This window comes from Nerophis lumbriciformis, linkage group LG04 (assembly GCF_033978685.3).
Source record: "Nerophis lumbriciformis linkage group LG04, RoL_Nlum_v2.1, whole genome shotgun sequence".
Taxonomy (NCBI): Eukaryota; Metazoa; Chordata; class Actinopteri; order Syngnathiformes; family Syngnathidae; genus Nerophis; species Nerophis lumbriciformis.
This window is the reverse complement of record NC_084551.2, coordinates 50,120,922-50,140,633: the sequence shown is the minus strand read 5'-3', so window position 1 is coordinate 50,140,633 and position 19,712 is coordinate 50,120,922. Positions and strand designations below refer to the sequence as shown.

Here is a 19,712-nt window from a genome sequence, read left to right as displayed (position 1 = left end):
ACTTTTCTTGCATGATAATGTCCAGAAAAATTCGCTTTATATTACTATAGAGTCCTTTTAACGAATGAGTTTGATGGTTTATCACAAACCTTAAATGAAAGAAGTCCTTTCTTCTCCTGCACCTGCATGCACTTTAGCCTTGCTTCCTGTGTGGTGCGCAATCCTGTCGGCTGTATTTCACAGCACGACATACTGTTAAAAGTGTTTATACTATTTATGCTTTCAAGTCCAAGTTGAAGAAATCTTGTTAAATGTTGACAGCATAACTACCAAAATACAGAAGTATGTCCTTAATATTTTTGCAGTGCTATTTCTGTTGAAAAGTTAAAATGATTACATTAGAGATGTGATGTGCCACTTTTCAAAGTGTCTGATGGCTTAAATTAATTTTCATGAATTTTTCATATTTTGAATTCTTTTGAAAGGCTTACAAAAAAACTACATTTGAATTGTAATTCCATGCTATTGACAGGACTATTAATTTGAATGAAGTTAGCTTACCATGTTTACAGTATGATAATTGTGATAGAAATGTGAATTTCGGGGGGTGGCGGGCAGGTAAGCTGCTTACCTGCTGCGCGTGACGCCGGCCGCGGCGAAGGCGGACGAGGCGGGGTCGGTGCGGTGGGCGCGGTAGTGACCCTGGACGTGCGTCGGGCCCTTCTCGCGGATCGCCTCAGCTACGGCTCCCGGTGGGGCCCTCTCGGGGGAAGGGGCCTCGGTCCCGGACACCGGCGAGGCGTCCCTTCTCCGCTCCGTAAAAGTGTCCATCTCTTTTCTTTTTTCTTCTTCTGTTGTGGCATATGCAGCAGGTGCCTGCTCGTTTTTCGTATGTGGGTAACATTTAACTATGTGTATATATTTCCGAATTGGTTTAACTGCCACCCGCAAAAAAAAAAAAAAAAAAAAAAAAAAAAATCTAATTGATCCGCCCGACCCGACCCGCACGCGGATAAAATCTTATTTTTTTAAATTTCATCCGCCCGATCCGCGGATAATCCGCGGACTCCGCGGTTGTGCCCGCAAACCGCGCATGTCTAATATATATATATATATATATATATATATATATATATATATATATATATATATATATAAAAATGTGTATATATACATGTGTGTATATATATATGTGTATATATATGTGTATATACGTTAGGTTAGGAAAAAACACAGAGGCTATTTCATCCCTACAAGCCTGTTTCGCAGGTTTCCCTGCTCTTCAGGGGAAGAACAGAGAAACCTGTGAAAATAAATATATGTTCTAGTACAATAGGTATATTTAATAAGAAGTTGTGGTTCATTCTTCTGCGAATCATCATGGACAAAAACATGATTAAATAAGAAAACAGGTCATTGTTTGGGTGGTGATATACAGTATATTTCTCAGGTTTGACAAGTAACGTGTTGCATTATTTTCAGAGAACATAATAAATATATTGCACTTAAATAAAATCAACTAAACAACACAGCCCTGTTTGGTGCTCAGATTACAAGGTAAAAAAAAAAACATGTCAATAAAGCGGCGTCATTTTGTACATTTTACATTCATAGAAACAATAAATATTCAGTTTGACTTCCTGAAGTGTCTTTATGTACACGTTCAAACACTTACTACTTTCTTCAAAGTAAACGTGCGCTAGTAAAATACAGAATGCGGGAGTCTTGAGTCCAAATACTGTCGAGGCTTGGCTGCGTGTGACGAGTCCTTCTTTGAAGTCTCCAGTTTGATGAGAGAGACGAAGACAAAGGAGGTTCAATGGCTACCATCTGAATGTTTCCAGGAGAAGTCAACATTTCTCTTTGACAGAAACCCAAACATGAAAGAATAGGAAGGAACTTTTTGTTTTTAAACACTTGAGCCCAAAGATCACGCTAAAAAGTGTCAACGGATGCTTTAGGAATGAACATTAAAGAGACCTTGCCAAATGTTAGCTTGCTAGCATCTTTTTTCAAACTCTTAACTGTGTGTTACCTTGAAGGCTTGCAATTAAGGAGTTGGAGTACTCCCTTATATCTTATCTGTAGGAGAACAATGAGTCTGTATTCCTCTCTGGAGAAGGTGGGGGCTTTCATTGTATGCAAGAAGTTGTCTCTTCCATTTGAATGTTAGATCTAGGGCTGCAACTAACAACTAATTTGATATTCGATTAATCTGGCGATTATTACTTCGATTAATAATGGGATAAAAGAGACTAACGACATTTCTATCCTTTAAAGTATTTTTTTGGGGGGGGAGGGGGGGACAGCATACTGGCACCATACTTATTTTGATTATTGTTTCTCAGCTGTTTGTAAATGTTGCGGTTTATAAATAAAGGTTTATTTAATAAAATAAATTTTAAAAAAGTAGCCTCTGCGCATGCGCATAGCATAGATCCAACGAATCGATGACTAAATTAATCGGCAACTATTTTTTTAATCGATTTAATCAATTAGTTGTTGCAGCCCTAGTTAGACCAATTCGAGAAGCCGGTATGAATGTATTGGTGTGGGCTGGTCTCCTGAAGCTTCAGTAAAATATAATAATATTGATAATATTCCTATTCTGTCTTGATGGTCCTTCTTACTCTGCATATATGTCATCTGAAAGAACTTGGGATTGACCAGTGACTTTAATTCCCTGAGAGGGAATACTGGGCAAGCGCAACAACAGACAAATGACCGGAAACTTCTCTCATTCTGAGCTAATTCTCCAACATGCTACACGGCATCCTTCTGTTTCTATGTGACGTTAGAACTAGCTCGCTAAACCAGCTAATTGTAAACGATGAGTTTGGCCTGTTAGCTTGAGCTACCGCTAGCAAAAATGCTAACCGGGCAGGAAGCTAAGTTTGTTGTTTTGAAGCATCAACGTAAAAAAAAAAAAAGATTGAGGAGTTCAAGTACCTCGGAGTCTTATTTACGAGTGAGATCGTGGTCGACAGGCGGATCGGTGCGGCGTCTTCAGTAATGCGGACGCTGTATCGATCCGTTGTGGTGAAGAAGGAGCTGAGCCGGAAGGCAAAGCTCTCAATTTACCGGTCGATCTACGTTCCCATCCTCACCTATGGTCATGAGCTTTGGGTTATGACCGAAAGGACAAGATCACGGGTACAAGCGGCCGAAATGAGTTTCCTCCTCCGGGTGGCGGGTCTCTCCCTTAGAGATAGGGTCTTCCGGGAGGAGCTCAAAGTAAAGCCACATGGAGAGGAGCCAGATGAGGTGGTTCGGGCATCTGGTCAGGATGCCACCCGAACGCCTCCCTAGGGAGGTGTTCAGGGCACGTCCGACCGGTAGGAGGCCACGGGGAAGACCCAGGACACGTTGGGTAGATCATGTCTCCCTGCTGGCCTCAGGATCCCCCGGGAGGAGCTGGACGAAGTGGCTGGGGAGAGGGAAGTCTGGGCTTCTCTGCTTAGGCTGCTGCCCCCGCGACCCGACCTCGGATAAGCGGAAGAAGATGGATGGCTGGATGGATGGATTTTGAGCTTTTCTACTTCCGTTAGCATGCATGCTAATGTTTGTTTAGCTCTTTATAGCGAGCGAATGCCGCACCGCCATCTTTGTACGCCTTCACTTCCTGTGTCGTTGAAGAATTTGTCCAAAAGGCGGCAAAGCGTCGTCTCCTCGCTTTGGCAAAGTGTTGACATCGTGCGAGTCAACGATGCGTTTGAGGTTCGAGGTCCAGTCGGCCGTCTTGTCAGCCTCAGGAAAGATGACAACTTCACCGATACTTTGTCAGGACGTTGTTTCAAGTGTCTTTAGTGGGAATATTTACACGGGGACGGCGTGAGGGGGCGGAGTCATACGAAGGGCGTCATGACGGTGGAGGAGTGGCGTAGGCCCTGGATGGCGGCGTAGGGTCCCTGCTGGAAGTAGTGATGGTAGCGAGGCATGTGGAAGGACGGGAAGGACGGCCCGCTGCCCTGCATGGGGGTGAGGGGCAGGCCCAGGCGGCCGTAGGGCGGCAGGGAGCCCTGGATGGGGTGTGGCAGGGAGGCGGACAAGGACTGGGGGGCGTGTTGGAAGCCAGAGAAGCCCGAAGTGGTGCCGGCGACCCAGGAACTCAGAGACAGATTGTCTGACGCGCTGAACACTGAACCTGTCGTCACATGACGCATGATGTCATCATCATTAACGTCATTATCTTCATCATTGTCATCATCATCATCCTAAACATAATCATCTTCATCATCATCCTAACAATTTTCATCTTCTTCATCATCATCCTAAACATAATCATCGTCATCATCACCATCATCCTAAACATTATCAATCGACATCATCTTCATCATCATCCTAAACATATAAATCTTCTTCATCATCATCATCCTAATCATAATCATCATCTTCATCATCATCCTAAACATATACATCTTCATCATCATCATCATCATCCTAAACATAATCAACATCATCTTCATCATCATCCTTAACATAATCATCAACATCATCTTCTTCACCATCATCATCATCCTAAACATAATCATCATCTTCATCATCATCCTAAACATATACATCTTCATCATCATCATCATCCTAAACATATACATCTTCATCATCATCATCATCATCATCATCCTAAACATAATCATCAACATCATCTTCATCGTCATCCTAAACATATAAATCTTCATCATCATCATCATCCTAAACATAATCATCATCATCTTCATCATCATCCTAAACATATAAATCTTCATCATCATCATCATCCTAAACATAATCATCTTCTTCATCATCATCATCCTAAACGTATCACCATCATCCTAAACATTATCATCGCCATCATCTTCATTATCATCCTAAACATATAAATCATCTTCGTCATCATCCTAAACATAATCATCTTCATCATCAACGTCATCTTCATCATCATCCTAAACATGTAAATAGTCTTCATCATCCTAAACATAATCATCTTCATCATCCTAAACATAATCATTTTATTCATCATTTTCATCACCATCCTGAAAATAATATTCATCATCATCCTAAACATATTAATCTTCTTCATCATCATCATCATCCTAAACAATCATCATCGTCATCCTAAACATACTAATCTTCTTCATCATCATCATAAACATATTAATCTTCTTCATCATCATCCTAAACAATCATCATCAACCTAAACATATTCATCTTCATCATCATCCTAAACATATTAATCTTCTTCATCATCATCCTAAACAATCATCGTCATTCTAAACATATTCATCTTCATCATCATCCTAAACATTAATCTTCATCATCATCATCCTAAACATATTAATCTTCTTCATCATCATCATCCTAAACAATCATCATCGTCATCCTAAACATATTCATCTTCATCATCATCCTAAACATATTAATCTTCTTCATCATCATCATCCTAAACAATCATCATCGTCATCCTAAACATATTCATCTTCATCATCATCCTAAACATATTAATCTTCTTCATCATCATCATCATCCTAAACATATTAATCTTCATCATCATCATCCTAAACAATCATCATCGTCATCCTAAACATATTCATCTTCATCATCATCCTAAACATATTAATCTTCTTCATCATCATCATCATCCTAAACATATTAATCTTCTTCATCATCATCATCCTAAACATATTAATCTTCTTCATCATCATCCTAAACATATTAATCTTCTTCATCATCATCATTATCCTAAACAATCATCATTGTCATCCTAAACATATTCATCTTCATCATCATCCTCAACACATTAATCTTCTTCATCATCATCATCATCATCATCCTAAACATATTAATCTTCTTCATCATCATCATCCTAAACATATTAATCTTCTTCATCATCATCCTAAACATATTAATCTTCTTCATCATCATCATAAACATATTAATCTTCTTCATCATCATCATAAACATATTAATCTTCTTCATCATCATCATCATCATCCTAAACAATCATCATCAACCTAAACATATTCATCTTCATCATCATCCTAAACATATTAATCTTCTTCATCATCATCCTAAACATATTAATCGTCTTCATCATCATCATAAACATATTAATCTTCTTCATCATCATCATAAACATATTAACCTTCTTCATCATCATCCTAAACAATCATCATCAACCTAAACATATTCATCTTCATCATCATCCTAAACATATTAATCTTCTTCATCATCATCATCATCCTAAACAATCATTGTCATCCTAAACATATTAATCTTCATCATCATCATCCTAAACATATTAATCTTCTTCATCATCATCATCTTAAACATATTAATCTTCTTCATCATCATCATCATCCTAAACAATCATCATCGTCATCCTAAACATATTCATCTTCATCATCATCCTAAACATATTAATCTTCTTCATCATCATCATCATCCTAAACATATTAATCTTCTTCATCATCATCATCATCCTAAACATATTAATCTTCTTCATCATCATCATCATCCTAAACATATTAATCTTCTTCATCATCATCATTATCCTAAACAATCATCATTGTCATCCTAAACATATTCATCTTCATCATCATCCTAAACACATTAATCTTCTTCATCATCATCATCATCCTAAAGATATTAATCTTCTTCATCATCATCCTAAACATATTAATCTTCTTCATCATCATCATCCTAAACATATTAATCGTCTTCATCATCATCATTATCCTAAACAATCATCATTGTCATCCTAAACATATTCATCTTCATCATCATCCTAAACACATTAATCTTCTTCATCATCATCCTAAACATATTAATCTTCTTCATCATCATCATCCTAAACATATTAATCTTTTTCATCATCATCCTAAACATATTAATCTTCTTCATCATCATCATCCTAAACATATTAATCTTCTTCATCATCATCATCCTAAACATATTAATCTTCTTCATCATCATCATTATCCTAAACAATCATCATTGTCATCCTAAACATATTCATCTTCATCATCATCCTAAACACATTAATCTTCTTCATCATCATCATCATTCTAAACATATTAATCTTCTTCATCATCATCCTAAACATATTAATCTTCTTCATCATCATCATCATCCTAAACATATTAATCGTCTTCATCATCATCATTATCCTAAACAATCATCATTGTCATCCTAAACATATTCATCTTCATCATCATCCTAAACACATTAATCTTCTTCATCATCATCATCATCATCCTAAACATTAATCTTCTTCATCATCATCATCCTAAACATATTAATCTTTTTCATCATCATCCTAAACATATTAATCTTCTTCATCATCATCCTAAACATATTAATCTTCTTCATCATCATCATTATCCTAAACAATCATCATCGTCATCCTAAACATATTCATCTTCATCACCATCATCCTAAACATAATCATCTTCATCACCATCATCCTTAACATATTCATCTTCATCATCATCCTAAAAATATTCATCATCATCATCCTAAACATAATCATCTTCATCATCCTAAACATAATCATAATCATCATCATCATCCTAAACATAATGATCTTCATCATAATTAACCTAAACATATCCATCTTCATCATCATCCTAAACATAATCATGTTCATCATCTTAAACATATTCTTCATCATCATCATCCTAAACATATTCATTCTTCATCATCATCATCCTAATTATATTTGTCATCATCATTATCATCACCATTGTCACATCCTCACTATCATCATCTTCATCATAAGATCGTTGGTATACTCATCCTCATCATCTTCACCACCATCGGTGTCATCTTCACCATCATTATCGTCATCATCACTATCATCATCTTCACAAACATCCCATTACTATCTTCATCTTCATCCTTACATCACCATCTTCATCACCCTCATCATCATCCTCACATCCCTAGCTTCATCTTCATTATTCTCACCATCTTCTTCATCCTCACCACCCTCGACCTCTTCATCCTCATCATCACCATTCTCCTCATCATCATCCTTCCCACCACCATCGTCATCATCTTCACAAACATCCCATTACTATCTTCATCTTCATCCTTACATCACCATCTTCATCCTCCTCACATTGAAGGCTCACCTCTGCCATGAGGCGTGTGACCGTCGTCTCCCAGGCCGTCGTCCTCGCCGGCGTAGGTCCTGATGGGCGAGCGGGCGTACGAGTGCTTGTGGATGAGATTCTCAACACTTTCCCTGCAGCACGAGTCCAAGAGAAACACCCGGAAATAAATCTCCTTGTCTTTTTTCCAACACGTTCATCTTGAATATTATAAGTTGTTACTAATACTTTTATAACCACCTAATCATTTATTCTATTGCTCTACTATTACTATTATTATGTTGATAGTTGCATTAGCACACCTGCATATAAACCACATTTTCTACTGTAAATTATCAACAAACTCTTATTGGTTTGTGACAGCCGACGTGTAATTGCTCCATACGTCCACCAGGGGGTGCCAATGTTCCTAAAGTGTAGTTTTGAGTAGTTATTCTTCTTGATTCTTTTTATTGGTTGAAATTAGGGATGTCCGATAATGGCTTTTTGCCGATATTGCCCAACTCTTTAATTACCGATACCGATATATACAGTCGTGGAATTAAGACATTATTATGCCTAATTTGGACAACCAGGTATGGTGAAGATAAGGTACTTTTAAAAAATAATAATAAAATAAGATAAATAAATTTAAAAAAAATTATTGAATAAAAAAGAAAGTAAAACAATATAAAAACAGTTACATAGAAACTAGTAATTAATGAAAATGAGTAAAATTAAGTGTTAAAGGTTAGTACTATTAGTGGACCAGCAGCACGCACAATCATGTGTGCTTACGGACTGTATCCCTTGCAGACTGTATTGATATATATTGATATATAATGTAGGAACCAGAATATTAATAACAGAAAGAAACAACCCTTTTGTGGGGGGAGGGAGGTTTTTTGGGTTGATGCACTAATTGTAAGTGTATCTTGTGTTTGCCGATCTCTAGTTGAAATCTTCTTTCGATCTTTTAGTTGCAAACGATGCATTAACGTGCTAAACATTTTTTATTAATTAATAATAAATATTTACAACTTCGATTGTTTTTTTTTGCATTTTAAAATGACTTCTATTCCTGAAGAAAATGTGAACATATTTACAGTTTCAAAGAACCAAAAGGTCATTTCTACCTACCAACCTAAACGAACACAACATTTTGGCCACATTGAATATGTTGGCACCTAAATGTTCAAATGTGTTTCTCGGTGAAATAACATGACGTTGTCTTTTGATCTTTACTACAATAATGCAGCTTAAGCAGTCAAATATGAGGACATTTGTGCGAGGGGGGTGGGTGACGATTCCATTCAGAAAGTATTATTTGCTGTAGTAATTATAACTAGATGAGTTAATTCCTGATTGCGTGTGAATGCTCCAAGGCTGAAGTTGAACTGAAAACCTGGAATTTTTGTTTTTATTTTATAATTGTTGAAGCAGAGCACACAATTCCCAAACAGGCTGAATATTTTGAAGTTGGAACAGTTTGAATCAGATAAAAAAATGTGAGAGTTGTGGAACTTTGAGGAATGTCCCATTGATTTCAATCGAAATTTCCCAAAAATTTGGGAATTTCGGGAAAAGCGGGAATTTTTTTGAAAATGGTAAAAAAAAACAAAAATGTGAATGGTCTAAATGAGTTGAAATGATTGGTGTTGCAATTTTTCAAATCGGCCGAGAAATGTTGAAGTAGTAACATTTTTAATTGAGAAATGGTATTAGGGAATGTTTGGATGGTGGAACGGTTGAAGTGGGTTGAAAAATGTGGAAGGAGTAGTCGCCTGAAAAAACGGGAATTCTGGGAATTCCTGGAATTTTTTTGAACTTAGAAAAATGAATGTCCAAGATGAGTGGAATATGTTGAAGGTGGAATGGTTTGAATGGGTTGAAAAATGGCTAATTCATTTTGAATGGGAAAAAACCTGGAATTCTGGGAAATCTGGGAATTTTTGGAATTTGGCAAGGGAAAACCTGCGATTCACGATTAGACTGAACAGTTTGAAGTTGGAACGGTTTGAATCAGGTAAAAAATGTGGGAGTTGTGGAACTTTGAAGAATGTCCCATTGATTTCAATGGGAATTTCCCAAAAATTGGGGAATTTCGGGAAAAACGCGATTTTTTTTTTTTTAAAGGGGCAAACGGTAAGAAATGGATGGATGCATGGAAGGTAAAAAAAAACTTGAATGGTCTGAATGAGTTAAAAGGATGGCGTTGGAATTTTTAAATCGGTTGAGAAATGTTGAAGTAGTAACTAGTTTAATTGAGAAAGGGTATTAAGGAATTCCTGGAATTACGGGAAAACATAATTTTTCCAGCTCGAAAAACAACTTTGTTTTTTGTCCTAATTAAGAAGAATGTTTGGACGCTGGAACGGTTGAAGTGGGTTAAAAATGTGGAAGGAGTAGTCGCCAGAAAAAAGGGTTTAAAAAAACGGGAATCCTGAAAATTCCTGGAATTTTTTTGAACTTAGAAAATGAATGTCCAAGATGAGTGGAATATGTTGAAGGTGGTTGAAAGAATGGGTTGAAAAATGTGGAAATGTGAAAAGTTAGAAAAATGGCCAATCCATTTTGGAATGTGAAAAACCTGGAATTCTGGGAAATCTGGGAATTTTTGGAATTTGTCAAGGGAAAACCTGGATTCCTGAATAGGCTGAACAGTTTGAAGTTGGAACGATTTGAATCGGGTGAAAAATGTGGGAGTTGTGGAACTTTGAAGAATGTCCCATTGAAATTTTCCCAAAAATTGGGGAATTTCGGGAAAAGCGCAATTTTGTGTGTGTGTGTGGAAGGAGTAGTCGCCAGAAAAAAGGGTTTGAAAAAATGGGAATTGTGGGAATTCCTGGAATTTTTTTGAACTTAGAAAAATGAATGTCCAAGATGAGTGGAATATGTTGAAGGTGGAATGGTTTGAATGGGTTGAAAAATGTGGAAATGGTGAAAAGTTTGAGAAATGGCCAATCAATTTTGAATAGGAAAAACCTGGAAATCTGGGAAATCTGGGAATTCTTTGAATTTGGCAAGGGAAAACCTGCGATTCCTGATTAGACTGAACAGTTTGAAGTTGGAACGGTTTGAATCAGGTGAAAAATGTGGGAGTTGTGGAACTTTGAAGAATGTCCCATTGATTTCAATGGGAATTTCCCAAAAAATTGGGAATTTCGGGAAAAGCGGGAATTTTTTTGAAAATGGTAAAAAAAACAAAAAACGTGAATGGTCTAAATGAGTTGAAATGATTGGTGTTGCAATTTTTCTAATCGGCCGAGAAATGTTGAAGTAGTAACATTTTTAATTGAGAAATGGTATCAGGGAATTCCTGGAATTTCGGGAAAACCGGGATTTTTTTACAGTTCGAAAAACAACTTTGTTATTTGTCCTAATTAAGAGGAATGATTGGACGCTGGAACGGTTGAAGTGGGTTGAAAAATGTGGAAGGAGTAGTCGCCAGAAAAAAAGGTTCGAAAAAACGGGAATCCTGAGAATTCCTGGAATTTTTTTGAACTTAGAAAAATGAATGTCCAAGATGAGTGGAATATGTTGAAGGTGGAATGGTTTGAATGGGTTGAAAAATGTGGAAATGGTGAAAAGTTTGAAAAATGGCCAATCCATTTTGGAATGTGAAAAACCTGGAATTCCGGGAAATCTGGGAATTTTTGGAATTTGTCAAGGGAAAACCTGTGATTCCTGAATAGGCTGAACAGTTTGAAGTTGGAACGATTTGAATCGGGTGAAAAATGTGGGAGTTGTGGAACTTTGAAGAATGTCCCATTGATTTCAATGGGAATTTCCCCAAAATCTGGGAAAAGTGGGATTTTGTTTTCTTGATTTTTTTTTAAAGGGGCAAGCGGTAGGAAATGGATGGAAGGTAAAAAAAAAAGAAAGTTTAATGGTCTGAATGAGTTGAAATGGTTGGTGTTGGAATTTTGGATACATTTTGAAGTAATAACATTTTTAATTATTAAGGATTAAGTATTAAGGATTTCCTGGAATTTCGGGAAAATCTGGAATTTTTCTAGTTCGAACAACAACTTTGTTTTTTGTCCTGATTAAGAGGAATGTTTTGACGGTGGAACGGCTGAAGTGGGTTGAAAAATGTGGAAGGAGTAGTCGCCAGAAAAAAGGGTCAAAAAAGGGTTTGAAAAAAACGGTAATTTCTGGAATTTTTTTGAACTTGGAAAAATTATAGTTTGAATGTTCAAGATGAGTTGAATGCGTTGATAGTGGAATGGGTTGAAAAATGTGGAAACGGTGGAAGTTTGAAAAATGGACGATTCATTTTGAATGGGAAAAATGTCCCGGAAAACCTGTAATTCTGGGAAATCTGGTAATTTTTAGAATTTGTCAAGGGAAAGCCCGCGATTCCCAAATAGGCTGAACAGTTTGAAGTTGGAACGGTTTGTATCGGGTGAAAAATGTGGGAGTTGTGGAACTTTGAAGAATGTTCCATTGATTTCAATGGGAATTTCCCAAAAATTGGGGAATTTCGGGAAAAGCAGGAATTTTTTTGAAAATGGTGAAAAAAACTTGAATGGTCTGAATGAGTTGAAATGGTTGGTGTTGGAATTTTTAAATCGGTTGAGAAATGTTGAAGTAGTAACTATTTTTAATTGAGAAATGGTATTAGGGAATTCCTGGAAAACCGGGATTTTTTTTACAGTTCGAAAAACAACTTTGTTATTTGTCCTAATTAAGAAGAATGATTGGACACTGGAACTGTTGAAGTGGGTTGAAGAATGTGGAAGGAGTAGTCGCCAGAAAAAAAGGTTCGAAAAAACGAGAATCCTGAAAATTCCTGGAATTTTTTGGGACTTAGAAAAATGAATGTCCAAGATGAGTGGAATATGTTGAAGGTGGAAAACAACTTCGTTTTTGTCCTGATTAAGAGGAATGTTGGACGGTGGAACAGTTGAAGTGGGTTGAAAAATGTAGAAGGACAAGAGGGTCAAAAAAAGGTTTGAAAAAACGGGAATTTCTGGAATTCTTTTGAACTTGGAAAAATGATAGTTTGAATTTCCAATGCGTTGAAGGTGGAATGGGTTGAAAAATGTGGAAACGGTGGAAGTTTGAAAAATGGCCAATTCATTTTGAATGGGAAAAATGTCCCGGAAAACCTGAAATTCTGGGAAATCTGGTAATTTTTAGAATTTGTCAAGGAAAAGCTTGCGATTCCCGAATAGGTCGAACAGTTTGAAGTTGGAACGGTTTGAATCGGGTGAAAAATGTGGGAGTTGTGGAACTTTGAAGAATGTCCCATTGAATGTCCCAAAAATTTTGGAATTTCGGGAAAAGCAGGAATTTTTTTGAAAATGGTGAAAAAAAACTTGAATGGTCTGAATGAGTTGAAATGGTTGGTGTTAGATTTTTTAAATCGGTTGAGAAATGTTGAAGTAGTAACTAATTTTAATTGAGAAATGGTATTACGGAATTCCTGGAATTTCGGGAAAACTAATAATTTTTCCAGCTCGAAAAACAACTTCATTTTTTGTTTTGATTAAGAGGAATGTTTGGATGCTGGAACGGTTGAAGTGGGTTGAAAAATGTGGACGGAAAAAAGGGTTTTAAAAAACGGGAATTCTGGGAATTCCTGGAAAAAAATTTAATTTGGAAAAATTATAGTTTAAATTTCCAGGATGAGTGTAATGTGTTGAAGGTGGAATGGTTTGAATGGCTTGAAAAATGTGGAAACGGTGAAAGTTTGAAAAATGGCCAATTCATTTTGAATGGGAAAAATGTCCCGGAAAACCTGGAATTCTGGGAAATCTGGTAATTTTTGGGAATTTGTCAAGGAAAAGCCCGCGATTCCCGAATAGGCTGAACAGTTTGAAGTTGGAACGGTTTGAATCGGGTGAAAAATGTGGAAGGTAGAGCACATTCACACAATGAAACATTTTCAAAACAGGTTAGAAAAGCTTGTTCGCTAAAACGTCTTTTAAAAATGGATTATTTATGAAAGGTACCGGTACCAAAATATATTTGGATACTTTTCGCTACTTTTCTAAATAAAGGGGACCACAAAAAATTGCATTATTGGCTTTATTTTAACTAAAAATCTTAGGGTACATTAAACATGTTTCTTATTGCAAGTTTGTACTTAAATAAAATAGTGAACATACAAGACAACTTGTCTTTTAGTAGTAAGTAAACAAAGAAAGGCTCCTAATTTAGTCTGCTGACATATGCAGTAACATATTGTGTCATTTATACACCTATTATTTTGTCAATATTAGAAAGGACAAGCTGTACAAATGTATTAATAATGTACTTGTTCATTTATTGTTAATAATAATAATAGATTTTATTTGTAAAAAGCATTATATATTGAGTAAACAATCTCAAGGGACGGCGTGGCGCAGTGGGAGAGTGGCCGTGCGCGACCCGAGGGTCCCTGGTTCAATCCCCACCTAGAACCAACCTCGTCATGTCCGTTGTGTCCTGAGCAAGACACTTCACCCTTGCTCCTGATGGCTGCTGGTTAGCGCCTTGCATGGCAGCTCCCGCCATCAGTGTGTGAATGTGTGTGTGAATGGGTAAATGTGGAAGTAGTGTCAAAGCGCTTTGAGTACCTTGAAGGTAGAAAAGCGCTATACAAGTACAACCCATTTATCATTTATTTATTTACAGTGTATTAAAAAAATAATTTAAAAAAATAAAAAGATAATAAATAAAAATAAAAACTAGAATCGCCAAATAGCTATAATTAGTATGCATATATCTAAAAAAAGGCTTTTTTGAAAAGAAGGGCTTTAAAGCCTTTTTTTAAAAGCATCCACAGTCTGTGGTGCCCTCAGGTGGTCAGGGAGAGCGTTCCGCGTTGTTAACATTTCATAAATGCCAACCCTCCCGGATTTTCTGGGAGACTCCCTAAATTCAGCGCCTCTCCCGAAAACCTCCCGGGACAAATTTTCTCCCGAAAATCTCCCAAAATTCAGGCGGAGCTGGAGGCCACGCACCCTCCCCACAATATAAACAACGTGCCTTCCCAATCATTATAACTGTAGAATGATGGAGGGCGAGTTCTTGGCTTTCTTATGTGGGTTTATTGTTAGGCAGTTTCATTAACGTCCTCCCAGCGCGGCAACAACACACAACAACAGCAGTCACGTTTTCGTCTACCGTAAAGCAGTCCGTCTGCCGTAAACAGCAATGTTGTGACACTCTTAAACAGGACAATACTGCCATCTAGTGCATTTGATGAATGCACTTTTGTGCGGGCCACACAGCAATGCATCATCAGAGAGGGTGTTCAGCATGGTTCGAAAAATAGTGACAGAGAATAGAACAAGGATGGACAATTCAACCCTTAACTCAACAATGAGTAGATGAGTGTTATGTGTGTGTATATGTGTAAATAAATGAACACTGAAATTCAAGTATTTCTCTTATATATATATATATATATACAGTTAAAAGCCAGTAAATTAGAATATTTTGAAAAACTTGATTTATTTCAGTAATTGCATTCAAAAGGTGTAACTTGTACATTATATTTATTCATTGCACACAGACTGATGCATTCAAATGTTTATTTCATTTAATTTTGATGATTTGAAGTGGCAACAAATGAAAATCCAAAATTCCGTGTGTCACAAAATTAGAATATTAAGGCTAATACAAAAAAGGGATTTTTAGAAATGTTGGCCAACTGAAAAGTTGACCCTGGATCTCAGGAAACAGGGTGGACCGACACCAGCAGATGACATGGCACCCCAAACCATCACTGATGGTGGAAACTTTACACTAGACTTCAGGCAACGTGGATCCTGTGCCTCTCCTGTCTTCCTCCAGACTCTGGGACCTCGATTTCCAAAGGAAATGCAAAATTTGCATGGTTGGGTGATGGTTTGGGGTGCCATGTCATCTGCTGGTGTCGGTCCACTCTGTTTCCTGAGATCCAGGGTCAACGCAGCCGTCTACCAGCAAGTTTTAGAGCACTTCATGCTTCCTGCTGCTGACCTGCTCTATGGAGATGGAGATTTCAAGTTCCAACAGGACTTGGCGCCTGCACACAGCGCAAAATCTACCCGTGCCTGGTTTACGGACCATGGTATTTCTGTTCTAAATTGGCCCGCCAACTCCCCTGACCTTAGCCCCATAGAAAATCTGTGGGGTATTGTGAAAAGGAAGATGCAGAATGCCAGACCCAAAAACGCAGAAGAGTTGAAGGCCACTATCAGAGCAACCTGGGCTCTCATAACACCTGAGCAGTGCCAGAAACTCATCGACTCCATGCCACGCCGCATTAACGCAGTAATTGAGGCAAAAGGAGCTCCAACCAAGTATTGAGTATTGTACATGCTCATATTTTTCATTTTCATACTTTTCAGTTGGCCAACATTTCTAAAAATCCCTTTTTTGTATTAGCCTTAAGTAATATTCTAATTTTGTGACACACGGAATTTTGGATTTTCATTTGTTGCCACTTCAAATCATCAAAATTAAATGAAATAAACATTTGAATGCATCAGTCTGTGTGCAATGAATAAATATAATGTACAAGTTACACCTTTTGAATGCAATTACTGAAATAAATCAAGTTTTTCAAAATATTCTAATTTACTGGCTTTTACCTGTGTGTATATATATATATATATATATATATATATATATATATATATATATATATATATATATTTATAGCTAGAATTCACTGAAAGTCAAGTATTTCTTATATATATATATATATATATATATATATATATATATATATATTTATAGCTAGAATTCACTGAAAGTCAAGTATTTCTTATATATATATATATATATATATATATATATATATATATATATATATATATATATATATATATATATATATATATATATATGAAATACTTGACTTGGTGAATTCTAGCTGTAAATATACTCCTCCCCTCTTAACCACGCCCCCCACACCCACCCCCCGAAATCGGAGGTCTCAAGGTTGGCAAGTATGAAATTTGTTTACTTTCTGTTTTAACATGTTCTATCTACACTTCTGTTCAAATGTAATAATCACTTATTCTTCTGTTGTTTGATATTTTACATTAGTTTTGGATGATACCACACATTTGGGTATCAATCCGATACCAAGTCGTTACAGGATCATACATTGGTCATATTCAAAGTCCTCATGTGTCCAGGGACGTATTTCCTGAGTTTATAAACATAATATACATTTTAAAAAGGAAAAAAGATTTTGTGTCGGTAAAAAATATCGATATAATCATAGTAGTATGGACTAGATACGCTCCTGTACTTGGTATCATTACAGTGGATGTCAGGTGTAGATCCACCAATGGCGTTTGTTTACATTTTGACGGCGGTGAGCTACGGTGTGTAGTGAAGCATGTTCAGCTATTCCTGGTCCTGCAGTGATAATGATACTTGTAAGAAACTTACTTTATTTGTCGCCATGGAGACCAGGATTAGTGATTTAGAAGTAGCTACAACACTGCAGACTGCGTATGGACTTAAAGCACTTCTTCCTGAGGGCGTTTCAGTGTTATAACTTCACCTTTATCGTTAGTTTTTAAGCCAAAATGCGTCCATTTTCCCTTTTCTGTCTCCACACTGTGTCTGCTTGTAAGTACTCGGTGATTGTGCGCTGCCGAACATGCTCCTCAGCTCGTAAACCAGCAATGACCGGTACTTTTTAGAGGCGGTGCAGCACCGAATATGATTCTTGAGTATACCGCTATACCGTACAACCCTTGTCAAGTCTTGTCAAAACACAGTGACACAAATTGTGTGTGTGTGTGTGTGTGTGTGTGTGTGTGTGTGTGTGTGTGTGTGTGTGTGTGTGTTCAGCATCATGACAGCCATGGTCCACATTAGCCCCCCAATCAGGTTAGGAAAGTGCAATATCTGTCAGCAGACCAAATGTGTGTGTGTGTGTCACTGTCCCACCCCTTTGGTACACTAAGTCCCACAATGCACTGCAGGCGTGGGAGCGGGTGGGCGGGGCCTGTTGGCTTCAATCACTCAGTGCAGCCAATTGGATTAAAGTGTGTTTGAGTGCAGCAGGCGACTCCAGACTAATGCGATTTGTGCTGCTCCCCAAAGATCGATTGATCGGGTCTAATTCACAGCCTTCAAACAGTGTGTGTGCGTGTGTGTGTGTGTGTGTGTGTGTGTGTGTGTGTGTGTGTGTGTGTGTGTGTGTGTGTGTGTGTGTGTGTGTGTGTGTGTGCTTCACGATGCAGGGTTGAAGGAAACGAGCAGTTGGTTTGATTTTGGCTTTAGTGCGGTAATCAGGAATGATGAGAATCTGTCTCTCTTTCTGTGTGTGTGTGTGTGTGTGTGTGTGTGTGTGTGTGTGTGTGTGTGTGTGTGTGTGTGTGTGTGTGTGTGTGTGTGTGTGTGTGTGCGCGCTTCACGATGCAGGATTGAAGGAAACGAGCAGTTGGTTTGATTTTGGCTTTAGTGCCGTAATCAGAAATGATGAGAATCTGTCTCTCTTTCTGTGTGTGTGTGTGTGTGTGTGTGTGTGTGTGTGTGTGTGTGTGTGTGTGTGTGTGTGTGTGTGTGTGTGTGTGTGTGTGTGTGTGTGTGTGTGTGTTGTGTGTGTGTGTGCACGGCCCCTTGTATTTGTTAAGTTAAGTTAAAGTACCAATGATTGTCACACACACACTAGGTGTGGTGAAATGTGTCTTCTGCATTTGACCCATCCCCGTTTTCACCCCCCTAGGAGGTGAGGGGAGCAGTGAGCAGCAGCGGTGGCTGCGCCCAGGAATCATTTTTGGTGATTTAACCCCCAATTCCAACCCTTGATGCTGAGTGCCAAGCAGGGAGGTAATGGCTCCCATTTTTTATAGTCTTTGGTATGACTCGGCTGGGGGTTTGAACCACTAGGCCACTTTACCTTCTTGAGGCCTGAGAAAAATGCCTCCCTCTTTAGGACCAGCCTTTCTAGATACCGTATTTTTCGGAGTATAAGTCGCACCGGAGTATAAATCGCACCGGCCGAAAATGCATAATAAAGAAGGAAAAAAAACATATATAAGTCACACTGGAGTATAAGTCGCATTTTTTGGGGGAATTTATTTGATAAAAGCCAACACTAAGAATAGACATTTGAAAGGCAATTTAAAATAAATAAAGAATAGTGAACAACAGGCTGAATAAGTGTACGTTATATGAGGCATAAATAACCAACTGAGAACGTGCCTGGTATGTTAACGTAACATATTATGGTAAGAGTCATTCAAATAACTATAACATATAGAACATGCTATACGTTTACCAAACAATCTGTCACTCCTAATCGCTAAATCCCATGAAATCTTATACGTCTAGTCTCTTACGTGAATGAGATAAATAATATTATTTGATATTTTACGCTAATGTGTTAATCATTTCACACATAAGTCGCGCCTGAGTATAAGTCGCATGAAAAAAAACTGCGATTTATAGTCCGAAAAATACGGTATATAACAAATTGTATTTACAACATTAATAATATATACATGCTATGCAAATATGAAAAAGCTTGTTGTGAAAAATGAGTTGGGATTTCACAAGAAAAAGGTCACAATTTCACAAGAAAAACTTAGAATGTTAGGCAGTATTATAATAAAAGTCGTAATTTTACTCAACGCAAGTCAAAATGTTACAAGAAAAACTGAACATTTGTGCAGTATTATGAAAAAAGTTGGAATTTTACTCAATAACAGTCGCAATTTTATGAAAAGAGTCATAATTTTACTCGACAAAAGTCACAAT

At 37.4% G+C, this 19,712-nt stretch overlaps 1 protein-coding gene across 2 annotated transcripts in view; it reads right to left on the bottom strand.

The window, feature by feature from the left end:
• Positions 1-1,393: 1,393 nt before the first annotated feature.
• tbx20 (T-box transcription factor 20) overlaps positions 1,394-19,712 on the bottom strand; it is a 35,438-nt gene continuing 17,119 nt past the window's right edge. For both annotated transcript variants that reach the window (XM_061945907.2, XM_061945899.2), the window contains exons 7-8: positions 8,052-8,164; positions 1,394-4,084 (exon numbers count right to left, since the gene is read on the bottom strand). In XM_061945907.2, the coding sequence (XP_061801891.1) occupies positions 3,786-4,084; positions 8,052-8,164 (412 nt within the window). In that variant the 3' untranslated portion in view covers positions 1,394-3,785. The remainder of the gene's footprint in view (positions 4,085-8,051; positions 8,165-19,712) is intronic.